The 12,746-nt window shown below is 51.8% G+C and overlaps 4 protein-coding genes across 4 annotated transcripts; 1 reads left to right on the forward strand and 3 right to left on the reverse strand.

Annotated features, from left to right (window-relative positions):
• Positions 1-566: 566 nt before the first annotated feature.
• On the forward strand, positions 567-2,014 carry M406DRAFT_249814 (basic-leucine zipper transcription factor nucleus DNA binding regulation of transcription, DNA-dependent; the record flags this gene model as incomplete). Its single annotated transcript, XM_040916640.1, has 3 exons — positions 567-701; positions 1,132-1,385; positions 1,477-2,014. The coding sequence occupies 3 exons, from the start codon at positions 567-569 to the stop codon at positions 2,012-2,014; spliced, it is 927 nt and encodes a 308-aa protein (XP_040779469.1).
• A 1,194-nt stretch (positions 2,015-3,208) lies between these two features.
• Positions 3,209-5,549, reverse strand: M406DRAFT_286430 (uncharacterized protein). Its single transcript, XM_040918679.1, has 3 exons — positions 4,976-5,549; positions 4,719-4,861; positions 3,209-4,626 (listed from the first exon to the last, which is right to left on the reverse strand). Exons 1-3 carry the CDS (start codon positions 5,278-5,280, stop codon positions 3,836-3,838), a joined length of 1,239 nt encoding a protein of 412 aa, XP_040779470.1. The 5' UTR covers positions 5,281-5,549; the 3' UTR covers positions 3,209-3,835.
• A 572-nt stretch (positions 5,550-6,121) lies between these two features.
• M406DRAFT_354904 (uncharacterized protein) lies at positions 6,122-7,134 on the reverse strand. The gene has a single exon (XM_040923025.1). The coding sequence runs from the start codon at positions 7,082-7,084 to the stop codon at positions 6,194-6,196; it is 891 nt and encodes a 296-aa protein (XP_040779471.1). The 5' UTR covers positions 7,085-7,134; the 3' UTR covers positions 6,122-6,193.
• A 983-nt stretch (positions 7,135-8,117) lies between these two features.
• M406DRAFT_71508 (uncharacterized protein) lies at positions 8,118-8,955 on the reverse strand (the record flags this gene model as incomplete). Its single annotated transcript, XM_040925469.1, has 3 exons — positions 8,118-8,391; positions 8,849-8,885; positions 8,952-8,955. Coding segments are annotated over 3 exons (315 nt in total), but the record flags the coding sequence as incomplete, so codon positions are not given.
• Between the last annotated feature and the right edge of the window lie 3,791 nt (positions 8,956-12,746).

Here is a 12,746-nt window from a genome sequence, read left to right on the forward strand (position 1 = left end):
CAAGTGGTGGGTGGTGATGTGACATATAAACAGCGCCGTTGCCAAGGAGGGGGAGGGAGGAGTTGCTGTGACATTTCATGAGGCGCACAGCACTGGACTTCGTTTTAGCGTTGTAGCTTAATTACGGAGCGTCAGGGCGCTAGTGGTCACAGCGGTGGTGGGGGCGGTAAGTTGGGGCTACGGCGCTGTGGGGTTTGGTGTGTGTGGTGTGCCATAGGGGTGTGCCGGGTGCAATGTGGGTATATGTAACCCGTCGTGCTCCACCTAACTCTGGACCAGCCCAATTCCTTCCCCAGACTTCTTCAGCCAAGACAAATTACATACTATCTACATAGTAGAGCCCATCTCTATCTCTGTGCAGATCTGCGCTTGTCTTCTAGGGTGTCTCGAGTCACTACTGTCGTCCTCTCCCTCCTCTACACTACCTTTTCCTGCCGATCCTCCTCCCGCTGGACCACTTTCTCGTTGGCTCCAGCTTTGACAAACGGCGGCGGCCACGACCACGACCACGACCACGACGGACGAGCTATTGAGGCCTCAACAGAGTGTATCTTTAGCTCAAAAAGATGAGTTACTCGCAGGCCCCTTACTACCCCGCCGCGTATCCCCCCTACAACCAGTACCCCATGGGCATCTCGCCTCTGACGCCCTCCCATCCAAACTCTGCCGGATCCCAGGAGTTCAATAACATGTCTTCCTCGGTAAGGAGATCAATTTGGTATTCACCGTTACTTGAACGTAGCGTGTCATTTGTTATGCTTTTGTTTGTTTGACGGTCTTGGTTTCGATCTTGGGTTTTTCCATTCCTCTTTCTTGCTTCTTCTTTTCCTTCGCGCTCTAAAGCACCCTACTAGTAGTCATTTGCTCGTGCTTTTGGGGCTTACACATGTCTTACTCTAGAACCCCTTCGACAATTACGCAGGCGAATATCAATTCCAAAACTTCAACAATCACCCATTCACCGGCCCTGCCTTCGCTACTCCCCAGCCTGCTCCCTCCTTCTCGAACCCATCCACGCCTCCCAACAACAATACACAGACCACCATTTTCCAGAACGGCCCACCGCAAACGCAGCACCATCATCGGCCGCAGCACCACCAGCCGCTCCACCAGCCGCTCCACCAGCAGCAGCAGCAGCAGCAGCAGCAGCCGCCGCCGCTGCCGCTGCCGCTGCCCCAGGACTTCCATGGCGCCGACCTCTCTAGTCCCGTATTCAATCCGGCCCCGTACGTGGACGGTCCCGCCATGACTAACGTCAACATCGAGCCTAAGAAGGAAGCCGAGCGCAGCAGCAACAGCGCTCGCGGCTCGCACTCGGCGGATGAGGAGGACGAGGAGGCCATCAACCCGAACCAGGCCAAGCGCAAGGTCCAGAACCGCAATGCGTAAGTGATACACATATAGGAGATGAACATATATCTTGCAACGCCTACTCTGGAGCTACCATCGGCTAACGCCTACTTCGCTCTTCAACAGGCAGCGGGCCTTTCGCGAGCGTAAGGAGCGTCACGTCAAGGACTTGGAAACGAAGGTCGCCGACCTCGAGCAGGCCAAGTATGAGAAGACTACTGAGAACGAGAAGCTCAAGAAGGACCTACAAAAAGCCAATACCGAGAACGAAATCCTGCGGGCAACAGCGGCAGCAGCGCCGCCGGTGGCAAACCCTGTCTACAGCGGCTACGGCTACCCCGATTTTGGCCCTACCACGACCGGGCCTATGCACTATAACCCGACCGACTTCTACACCAGGCTGCTCGCGAATCACCCGGGCAAGCGGCCCAGCCATCGCATCCGCACTACATCAGATGGTGTCCGGCTGTACGGCGCCGGTGCCACCTGGGAGTATATCATTGGACACGAGCTCTATAAGCAGGGGCTCGTCGACGTCGGTGATATCAGCAACCGCTTGCGGTACAAAGCCGTGTGCGACGGCCAGGGCCCGGCCTTTGACGAGAAGACCATCAACGATGCCATCGAGCAGAGCGTTGGGAGTGGAAGCGACAGGCTGATCTGAAAAAGGGGACCCGCCAAGGATCAAGTGACGGGCCTACCCACAAACTTGTCCCCACCGGATCATCTCAAACGGCACAGGTTGGCACAGAGGACGACGCCGGGGGATTATGCCCCAAGGTTATTTCCAAAGTCCGCATCATTACATTCACTTTCTTACGACGTTACGAACATGAAAGCGGGGTTTGGACAACTTGGTGCCGCGAGACCTTGCAGCAAAGATGTAGGGAAACGCAAAAATGAGGCAACTCATGTTTCTAGGGTTTAGAGGACCTCAGGTACGCCCCCACTTCGACTGTTACAAGCAACCCAAGAGGGCTTCTTCGCCTCACGGCCGTGGTGAATGACAGGGCGCCTCGGCATTGGCCGGCCTCTCTAGACGATAAGAGCACACTTAGCGAGGAGTTTTTAATTTTGTTTTCGGGAGAGGGAGGGGGGACAGGAGCTCAGGGTTGAAAGGGACATCACATATGGTTTTCACGGTATTTAAAGAGCATGGACAAAAGGGAACCGGTCATTCTTTTTTTTTTTTTAATGTTTTTTTTTTTGGGGGGGGGGGACGCTGAGGAGTTTGCGAAGGCAATCGGGATGCTATTGAGGAACCAACAGCATTATTTATTTATTTATTTATTTTGGAGAGAGAGAGAGAGAGAGGGACCTCGAGGAGCTCGTTGGCTTTTTCCTTTTCCTGCCTCAGATCGCCTCCTATTTATTTGATTTCGCGTCCTGATTCGCGTGTTTTTATCTTCTTTCAGTTGCCTACCTCCTTTGAAGGTATTAATCTGCCTGAGGTTATGTAACCACATCCTTTGGAGGTTTGTAGTTAGCCAGGCTGTCTCCTTCCTAACCGACCTTGAGAGCGATCAGGCACTCAAGTCAGGATTTTGTCGGCTGTCGATAATATCACAAAATCTGTTCACCGCGGTTTTCCCCCTCAATCAATCCTCGCGCAGACCGGGGGTCTTTCGCTTGTGGCTCCGACTTTCGTCCATAATTCTCAAGAGTACCTCCGTCGTTAGAAACTCGTGGCGTACGGTACATTATCTGGCTCAGTGGATCGGCGGGACCAGGTCAAATGTTCCTGATAATGAGTCGGTGGAGGCGACGTGAAGTTTGGGATCAGGTTTGCCCACAAAGGCGGCCACCCTGCGACCATCTTCCCGCGCTGCATTCAATCGTCATAGTTTGCACGCCGGAGCGCCTGAATTGGTCTGAACTATTGTGGTATGATGTGCAGTCCTACATGCACCACGCAGGGTACAAAGGTAATAAAACGGTGGAAGACCTTGCTCGAGAGGGAAAACATGCAATCTCACCGAGGTCTCTGAAGGCCTCGCCCTTCTGTATGTACATCTCTAACAACAAGATTAAGACCATCATGTTCCCTCGTTTCCCACAGCGTCTCTGACGCCTAACCGCCAAGAACTATGCCCCAGTTACACACCTAAACTTTCCTGTCGTAAAACCCGTATCATCATATTCATGTGTCAGATCTCCGCATTTACACTCATTACTTTGTTTCCCCAGAAAGGGCCGGGTGGCCTTCTTGGTTTCCTAGTCCATCTGCAGCCTTTCAATATCTTGAGACCATCACACCGACGGACAGATGCGTGGTTACAGAATTGCCAGCTTGCAAATATCATGTGGGTCGACGTGGCCGGATTGGAACATCCGTGACTGCATGCAATGCGTGACTAGTCGATGCTGCAGCTGCACGAACAACGCACGCAGCGACGCATGTCGCCTGTTTCCTGGACGGCGACTCGTTATCCTCTTTACCCACAGCCTTGTTCTCACCTCGCCATACGACTGGTCGGTTTGTCGTCTATTGCGCCTTCTTCCCATTCGCGGCAGGCTCCACGTAGGGGTGCTTGATACGCAGGCACCAGATGTCGAGATAGTCGCAGATCGTAACGATGACATCCACGACGAAGGATCCATACACACCGATTGAGACTCCCAACATAAGGAACATGTAGGCAACCTGGTAGACATCATCACCAAGAGCGGAGGGCCAGCCGAGCCAGGGGTGTCCAAACTCATACTGCAGCCAAGGGCCGAGGGAGTCGAAGACACCGTAGGCCAACGGCAGGACCAGCACGTTCGTGTACGGAAAGTCGAGCTTGACCAGGTGGGCGGTGATTATCTGCCCGACAGAGTAGGCGTTGACCAGACCACAAAACAGGGCAAATGGCACCAGATGGTTGTGCAGGATGTTGGGCTGCAGGAGCAGGTAGGACACGACCAGGGCCCAGGTCACAAAGAAGGGCATCAGGCCGACCAATGCGTAGCGGCTCCGGTCGCCGCGCGCTCGTCGGGCCTTGATAACGTTCCGACAGGACTCGAGCGTGTTCAGGCACAGGACCGCGAAGCCCTGCACCAAGTTCCAATCAGAGAAGGACATGTTGTAGACGAAGTCCGGGATGAACGGCAGCTGAGGAACGCCGATCGTCTCTAACAGCGAATTGGCCCAGATGTGCCCGCCGCCGAAGTAACCGGTGGCTGCGTAGATGACGCAGATAATCAAGACACCCTCAACGGGTCCGTTAATGAGCCCGAGGGTAAGCGTCTTGGTGTGGTATTCATCCCAGGTCTGAACATAGAAGGTCAGGAGCGCTACAGCACTAATGTCAGTTGACAAATATTCTCTTTACGGGCATTGACCCCCCCCCCCCCCTCCTGTTGATCTGAAGGATGATGTAACGCACAGCAGAAGAGCATCGCAACCGTTTTCCAGCCCTGGCCAAGATTATTACATCCCGCGAAGAGTAGGACCTCGAGGGAGGTGTTGAGCGCATCGACGCCGTGGTCGAAAAGCTCTCCGAGGGGTCCGCTCTGGCGTGTGCGGCGTCTGGCAATCAGGGCATCATTGTCAGTCTTCGTCTGTCTTCCAAAGCCCCCCACCTAAGGCAGCTGCCAGAACGAGCCAGGGTCGAGGTTTGATTGAGGTGGTAGGTATACTTACGCCTGTGAGCCATCCACAGCATCAAAGGTCTGGTACAGGAACAGCCCGATAGCCCAGCTGTAGTAGACCCATGTAGGGCAGTCCTGATCGAGGGTGGGGTTGAACCAGAGCAGCGTCCAAAAGTTGAAGATGACGAACATGAAGCCCGTGAGGGTGATCAGGTTGGGCGCCATGGCCATGGGGAAACACTTTATAACAACATTTGTGTAGAAGGGCTTTAGGATGTACTTGGACGTGAGAGACCGGTCAACCGACGAGTACTTGTACTCCTTGAGCCCCGGCAGCTTCTCCTGCCGGACGTACATGGCTGCGAGCGAGTTGTCTCTGTGTGATCTGTGGTGTTTGGTTTATTGATGGTGTTGGATGCGCTGTCGGTCACGGGCGGTCGCGGGTGTTTGATTGAGCTGGACTAGCTTGCAGGCGTCGGAGAAGTGCTCGCTCAGCACTGTGGTATCGAATAGCCAAGATACTGGGGAGGAGGAGTGGGGAAGGGAAGACAAAACATAAAATTTTGTGGTGGAGGATAAAAAACCTGGTGGATGTCTTCGTTGTTCGCGACCCGCCAACCTGTACGCGTTTGCTTGCTTCTTTCCCGCCAAATTTTAGCTCTGCCTTGGTTGCAGCTTGAGATCGGATGGACGTCATATGGTGCAAGATGCCGGTACTAGCCTTGGCACCCGGGAGTCTCCGTCTGGGAGGGAGGGCTACGTGTGGGGGTTAGGGTTTTGGTGAACCTTTCTCCAGGGTCAACTCCACCACACTTGAGCCACGAATAACAACCTATTTCGAGGACGTCGCAGCCAACGGGTAGCAATATTATGCGCGCATTTCGAGAGGCTAGTAGTATAACAAGTACTACAATCTCGCTCAAGGGCTGCGAGAAGCGCACATATCGAGCTGGCAAAGATTGACGCCGAGGCGACACGGGCCGACTTCGAGCTAATGCTGGTGATGGCGAGGTTCATAGAGGTCGAGGAGATACGCTACCTTGTGTGATGAGAACATGGTATGCAAAATCCCATTTCCATATCCACGGTTGTCTATTTCTGACTAACTGTTCCATACAGCAGCAGACTAGAGGCAAAGTTGAGGCAGCCCTGTAGTGCGCTCGTACATAGCATAGCGTGTGAATCTGTGCGTTCAAATGCAGATTGATTTCAGATTGTCTAGCTCTATGCCATTTCTCAAGGCGGTAAACTTTGCTCTTGTTATATCTACTTATCGGCTAGAAGGAAACGACACAAGATGAACGCGCCGGAATGCCATTGGACCATACCGAACGAGCATCCAGGCAGAACCGAAGATAGCTGCCCAGGCCACCGCTCCGCTCACCACGAGCACCCTCATACGAGTCTTCATAGACTTTGCATCATTCTCATGCGGCAGCTTCGTGCCGGGCGGCGGTACCTTGTCCAACCTGCCCACCATCTCGCACAGCGGCTCCCATCCCATCCCGGGATGATACTCAATGAGGTGCCTCCCTCTCCTGGCAGCTTGTTCCTTGACCCAGATCTGATATCTTTCATAGAACTCAGGCGACGCCCAGTCAAGCCCAGCGCCGGCGCCCGGTTGCAGGCCAAGTTCTGCGAATCGCGGCTGCTGCGCCCAGTAGTCATATATGCCCTGCAACATGGTGGAGACTTTGCGGAGCGTACGGAAGGGGAAATAGATACACCTGAAGAGCAGCGAGTAGGGGAAACCAAACACCTCGTGACAGCTTCGCGACCACGAGGCCGCTCGGTGCTCCTCCGGCCCGGGCCGCGTGTTGAGAAGGACTGCTGCGTCAGGATACATATCCATCAGGTCGTCGGCGAAGAGGGTGCCCGGCACGTCGACGGTGGAGGCACAGCCCTCGAACAGGCGGTACAGGATAGCGTGGCGCCGGTTGGTGTCCCTCTCGCGCATAGCGTTGATGACGAGCTGCATCTTGTTGGGCTGCCACACCATGGAACGCATGTGCATGCAGGGGCCACAGTCGAGGAGGGGGCCTTCGAGAGCACTCTTCAAAGACGTTGTAGCACATCGCGGCAGCCCAACGCCAATGACCTTCATTTGCACCTGGGGAGGCTGTTCTGCTTTCGCAGATAATGGTGAGGGTGGAGATGCCATGTTTACCGATATTTAAGGCGTCAGTCTGTCGTTCGAAATACTGGACTGACATACGAGACAGAGAGGAGCGGGCAGGAGGAACACACGGTTTGATTCATTCATATAGAGAGCGAGGCGACGGTGTCACGAGTGAGGTAATAAGTGAACTTCGGGACAGCCGGGCCAGAAATGAAAATGTTCCACATCTTACTGCGATGTTATACACCGACTGTGCACATTCCATCGTACATAGTACGTGTTTGCATCCTGATTTGCCTGGCGTCGCTCGGATGCCGGCGGTGTACCTCCATTAGGCTATATACAGCTAGCTAGTTAGTGAGGCCACAAAGGGGTGATCCTACAAGGCACCAGACGTTGGTCTCGAGGGACTTGAATTCTTAATCAATGGTCCAGGCTATACATGATTGGCCGGACACCACCCGGATCTGCGGCGCCTCCATGCCTCCATGTGCCGCCATGGCCGTTGCTTACCCGCACCGTTGCCGCTGTGGAGCGTGCTCGTACTAGAATCAAAGCAGACGTTTGTTCACTAGAGTGAATGGGGTTGAAGGTGTATCAGACGTCATATGCAGTTAGCACCTGGGAAGGGAGGACGATGTCGACGTGATTACTATGTAAATAATCAGTAATTGTTTCGCTTCGACAAGCTTGAATTTAGCTGGCTTTGGCTCACACACCAGCCATGCTTTCTGCCGCAACCATGTAGACGATAAATTAGGAAAACTAATGTCCCTACTTTCTGTGCGATCAAGAATCCTGTCTCATCCCCAGAAGAGTCTTAATGGTTGAGGGGTCAACATCAAACTCACTCAGACCTCAATATTACAGCTTTGTATCAGAGAAGAGGAGGAGGTGGGGATAAGACGTATTAGTTTGAAAAGAAATTCTCGTTTCAGTCGAAAAGGGTAATAAGCGTTTACATTGTCGTTGGCAAACCGAGAATTATCGTAGGTATGAGATGCTGCCAAGAACCGCTCCGGGTGAGACTTTTGCAGCTTGTGGAAAATCTCAGGCCCGAGAATGTATGTCTTACAAGCTCAGTCCATGATGTTATCTTAGGGATCAAGTTACCAGCGACATCTAAACCCCCTGGCACACTACGAGGTGTGCTGCTCGGGTTATGATGATTGATGCGCAGGGTCTCGTTGATAACGGCCTCTAGGTAGACTAGGCCCTTGGTGGAAGTGACGGTGGTGTCCAGCTCGAGGACAAAGGTGCTTCGCATCTCGTGCACCAGACCTTCAAACTGCAGCCGCTCGCGGGCAAGCAGTAATGCGGTGGTGGACACGCTGATGATCTTGAGCTGCCTGTAGATGGCTGTAACGTAGATAAAATAAATAAACAAGGGGGGGGGGGGGCTAGTCCTTTGATTTTTCGAGGCTCAGGGCATAGCGCAACATATTTTGGATTATATCAATTTGAGGTCACAGGTGGTGGCATCCACGGCCTCTGCCCGTGAGCTCTGAATTTTTGGACAGAATTGAAACGACAAAGTAGACTGAAAATGGACAGACATGAGACTATCATTACACCAGCTTGCATGGTTTAGGCTCTAATTTATACGAATAGCTGGGTGATGACCCGACTATGCCTCAGACTGTAGACTCGCTTATCCAGGTTTTCTCGCTTTGAGTGGATAAGGAAGAAGGAAAGTTTCCCATTCTACTTTTCAGGATGTACTTGCTCCATTCCTCACCGAAGTTTAATCATGAGCATCTTGATTGGAATGGCCAGGCTCATTACGAGCAAAACCTTAATCATGACCTCTTCTTGGAATAGTCAACCTTGCTGTTGTCCATTCCTAACGAAAGTTTAATCATGAGCATCCTTATTGGAATGATCAGCTCCATTCCCGGCCAAATCTTACCCATGATCTCTCATTTGGGAGTGGTTAGCCTTGCTGATGTCTATTCTGAGCCAACTCTCAATTCTGACCTCTCTTTTTAGAATGACCAGGGTCCACGGGTAGCATAATTACATAACTACAGCGAGAATGAATATGTACATACTGGGACCAGCATAGACCCTAAACTGGTGAGCCTCGTTGAGCCCGACACAGAGACGACCGAGTCCGAGCCGTACCTCGTACAGCAGCTCGGCCTGCTTTCAAATGATGTAGACCTCTGCGACAAGACGCGTAATCATTAAGATCTCAGAGGATCGGTGAGCATCATCGGAGCAGCCTGCCGCTCTCCTCCCTGGAAGGAGAAACCTCGAGAAGGTATATACCACAGTATATATATGGACAGTGTTGTCGTTGTCAATGTGGGTCACGACCGCAAGTTCTGCAGATCCTCGGGTCTATTGTCCAATCTGTACTGTACTTCCGCTGCACTTTGTCCTTGACAGATTCTAGAGTTTATGTCGTGCATATATATGTGGGTCAGGTGCGTATCGAACATTGGTTGAGTGGACAATTCCTTTTTACATAGTACTATAATAGTTCCACTCTCCTTCAGTTTCAGAACATGAAGGAGACTGGGGATTAGAGTGCGGCAAAAGTGCAGAAAGAATGGTCAGAGCAGAGAGGGAAGGGAGGAGACAGCATAATTGACTACTAATGTCATACAGCCGACACACGGATATGTCTCCCAAGGTTTAGGACGGCGCTTGTTCTTTTTGGTCTCCTTGTGGAGCTCACGAGGACGGACAGCAGGGAAATCGATCAGCGCTGGTCTTAGCGCGCGGTTGGCCCCAGGGTTGCATATACCATAGTAGACGATAGATTCCTTGGAGGGAAGCTCTCTACAAGTGCCCTCAGTCATGCTTCACCGAGGGGCCCAGGGACAGCCATACACCTGCGCAGGCTGTCCGTCTTTGATCTTGGAACGAACTCAGGCCCAAGGAAAATGTTCCCACCTCGTTAGTTGTATCAGTACTATGCATGCGTGGCGAGGCTATTGAATGATACACCCTGTGGACAGTGCTAACGAAGAGGGAGTAAAGCACTAAATTAGCACTACATATGAATAACTTGTTATAAACCGAGCTGATATTCTTTCTCAGTGGTGCGTATGACTCACCAGCTTGGATGTCATATCTTAAATGTCCTTCCTTGGTCAGAAAGTGGTGTGTTGGTCCATTCAAGTCAGACTCGGTGGTTTGAGAAAAAGCAGCTGAGCTACTCATTGGGGTTCACTCTGAGAAGCATCGCCTCTTGGAAGTAATACTCTGAGCCTCAAATTTTGCATCACCCTGTACGGCCCAGCCCTTGTTCAGCCCTTGTCAAAGCCCGAGTTTAAAGCTGAGAAGGACATAGCAAGTCAGATGCCACATCAACTCTAGAGCAGTGCTATAGCTTACTCTTTGAGGAGTTCTCTAGAGTGAGTCTTAGCTCCCCCAAAACAACAGGCCCATGCTTGGCTATAGTAGAGGTATCTGGTGCTGAATAGCTGATCACCTCATAGTTCATCTGATTGTACTCCTTCTAGCTGTCGTCAAGCTCGCTCGCCCTCGAGCTACTGCTGTATAAAAAACACACAAGATTCCCTTTTCAGACCAGAAAAGCCCCTGAGGAACATGGCCAAATACCAGGGCAACGGGTAACTTCCCTCTGGATGGGTACAGCAGTTGCAAACCTCTTCAATACAATGAGTCACTGGCAGAATTGCAGTGAACAACACCATATTTCCTCTGTCACTGCTATCTCACCAGAGATTTACACGAATTAAGGGAAGACAGGGTGATCTAATGGCTTTCGAGCAATATCTACTGCATTAATATTAAGCCTAGCGAACTCATTATACAGGCGTTTTGGGCGATTATGCTCCGTTGTATCTAGTGGATATGTATAAAATACTGGGTATGAATCTGTAACTATGGTATATGGCTCTGATCTCTTGGGTTATCTTGAGGCCTAGCACGACCTCCACTGCCTGGATCACCTCCGCAAGGTCATCTGTAATAGGTCCAACGGCCTTACAAGTGATGACTTGAATTTGTGAATGAAATACTACGTTCGTGAGGTCTTCAGGGAAAAGAACCCACAGCCCGGGGAAGACGCTCATGCTTGCTGGAGCATGGAATATCGGAAACCAAGTCAATGACTGCCTGGCGATTTAGTTCAATGTCTCAGCGTGGTGACACTGAAGCCCATGTACCATGCGACCTTAGAAAGATTCAAGTGCTCGCGGTTGGGTCGACAGTATACAATACCTCATACAGAAAAGAAAGATAGCAGGAGAGTCACAGAAGTGATTGATTGACGAAATCTACGATTTTCATTGTTTTTATTAACCATTAGCAGGCATGTGCTGCTTCTTCTTGGTATGGGCTGATGGTGAGGCCACTGGATCCCAGGGGGATGAGGTGGCAGTGGAACATGTACAGACATGGCCCCTCTAGCCTTTTCTTTCAGCGCAGCACCTTCTGGAGACCCTTGATCTCTGAATTGGAGCCCTGGTGACAACAGACCATAAGAAGAGTAGGCAGTGAAGTCAGCAGGCTGTGGACGCTGTGCACCAACACCAAACCCCCACATTCCTACTTCAGCTATGGCTCTGTTCATTGGGGGCCAGATCTACAAGACCCCTGCCTATAGCCACCAGGGAGGAAGGCTACGTATTGATGTTTACGTGCTGGCAAAGGCAGCAGGAGGAGGTCTGAATGTTCTGTATTCAAGGGGAGGGAGAGGCTGACTAGGCAATTTGTTGGGCAACTTCATATTCTGGTGCTACGTTAATAATCCGAGTGGGAGGGAGGATCTGCAGTCATCGTTGTGGTTAGCCCAGTGATAAACATTGTGCAACTCTCCGAGCCTAAGTGACCTTTCATTGACTAGGAAGACAGGTCAAGATAACTTTATGAAATAGCAATAATTTCAGCGATCACTGTTCCTGAATTTGTTTCAGTTGCTGCAGAGGGTTCTCCGAGTCAACCGACGGGTGAATGACACAGCCCTCCAGTCCCGGTGAGCAAGGCTTCCGTGATTGCTGATTGCGGTCGGATAGAAGTTGGGCATCCAACAGCCTGAGCCGTTCATCCATTCAGTGCCACGAGTGCTTACCCCTTAGGCCCTACATAGCGCCATACTCGACATTGGACTGTCCGGAGAGGACGACCGCATTACTCGGTAGTGGTCAGCCATGTCTAAGACACAGCCTGCCATGGCCAAATCTTTTCCGGGAGGCAACACAGCGAAAAACCCAAGTGCCGATGAGTCCTGCCCTGTAGCCCTTTCCTAAGGCACCGAGATCTTTCAGGTTGGTAGTTTAGCAACGTTCAGGAATCATCGAAGAGTACGGTTCTCGGGCTTCTGGGGTTCTGAAAGAGGTCGCACGTCGTGTAGCTGGCACGACACGGAAGGCTTGTGAGTGAGGATTGTTCGTAATGTGTGAGACCTTTGCGGAACCGGTGGTGGATTCTGAGATTGTCTGGCTGCTTGTTTCGGATGACTTCGAGTTTGACTGCTGGGCCTTCAACGTAAATTCGCTTGCCCCTCCCCTCTTTCCCTCCTGTCCTCCGTCTCTCTTAGTTGAACGAGGCTCGCCGCGTGGAATGAGTCATCAGGAACAATATGTTGGATATTCAGGCAATACACGAAAAAGAAGCCCGTTGAAGTGTACTTGATTAGTGTGACAACCCCTGTCACGCCCTGCTTAAGTAGGCGTGGTCAGCCTTGACTGTATCGTCGAGGCTGCGTTGGAGTGATGGGCCGTTGGTT

Source organism: Cryphonectria parasitica, assembly GCF_011745365.1.
Source record: "Cryphonectria parasitica EP155 unplaced genomic scaffold M406scaffold_2, whole genome shotgun sequence".
Classification (NCBI taxonomy): Eukaryota; Fungi; Ascomycota; class Sordariomycetes; order Diaporthales; family Cryphonectriaceae; genus Cryphonectria; species Cryphonectria parasitica.

Bases quoted from the DNA above. Each gene is read 5' to 3' on its own strand.
- M406DRAFT_286430 (XM_040918679.1), bottom strand. From the start codon at position 5,280: ATGTACGTCCGGCAGGAGAAGCTGCCGGGGCTCAAGGAGTACAAGTAC. The intron at 4,862-4,975 runs GTAAGTATACCT...CCTGATTGCCAG, and splicing joins GCTGTGGATGGCTCACAGGC to ACGCCGCACACGCCAGAGCG. The intron at 4,627-4,718 runs GTGCGTTACATC...TTAGTGCTGTAG, and splicing joins GGTTGCGATGCTCTTCTGCT to CGCTCCTGACCTTCTATGTT.
- M406DRAFT_354904 (XM_040923025.1), bottom strand. From the start codon at position 7,084: ATGGCATCTCCACCCTCACCATTATCTGCGAAAGCAGAACAGCCTCCC.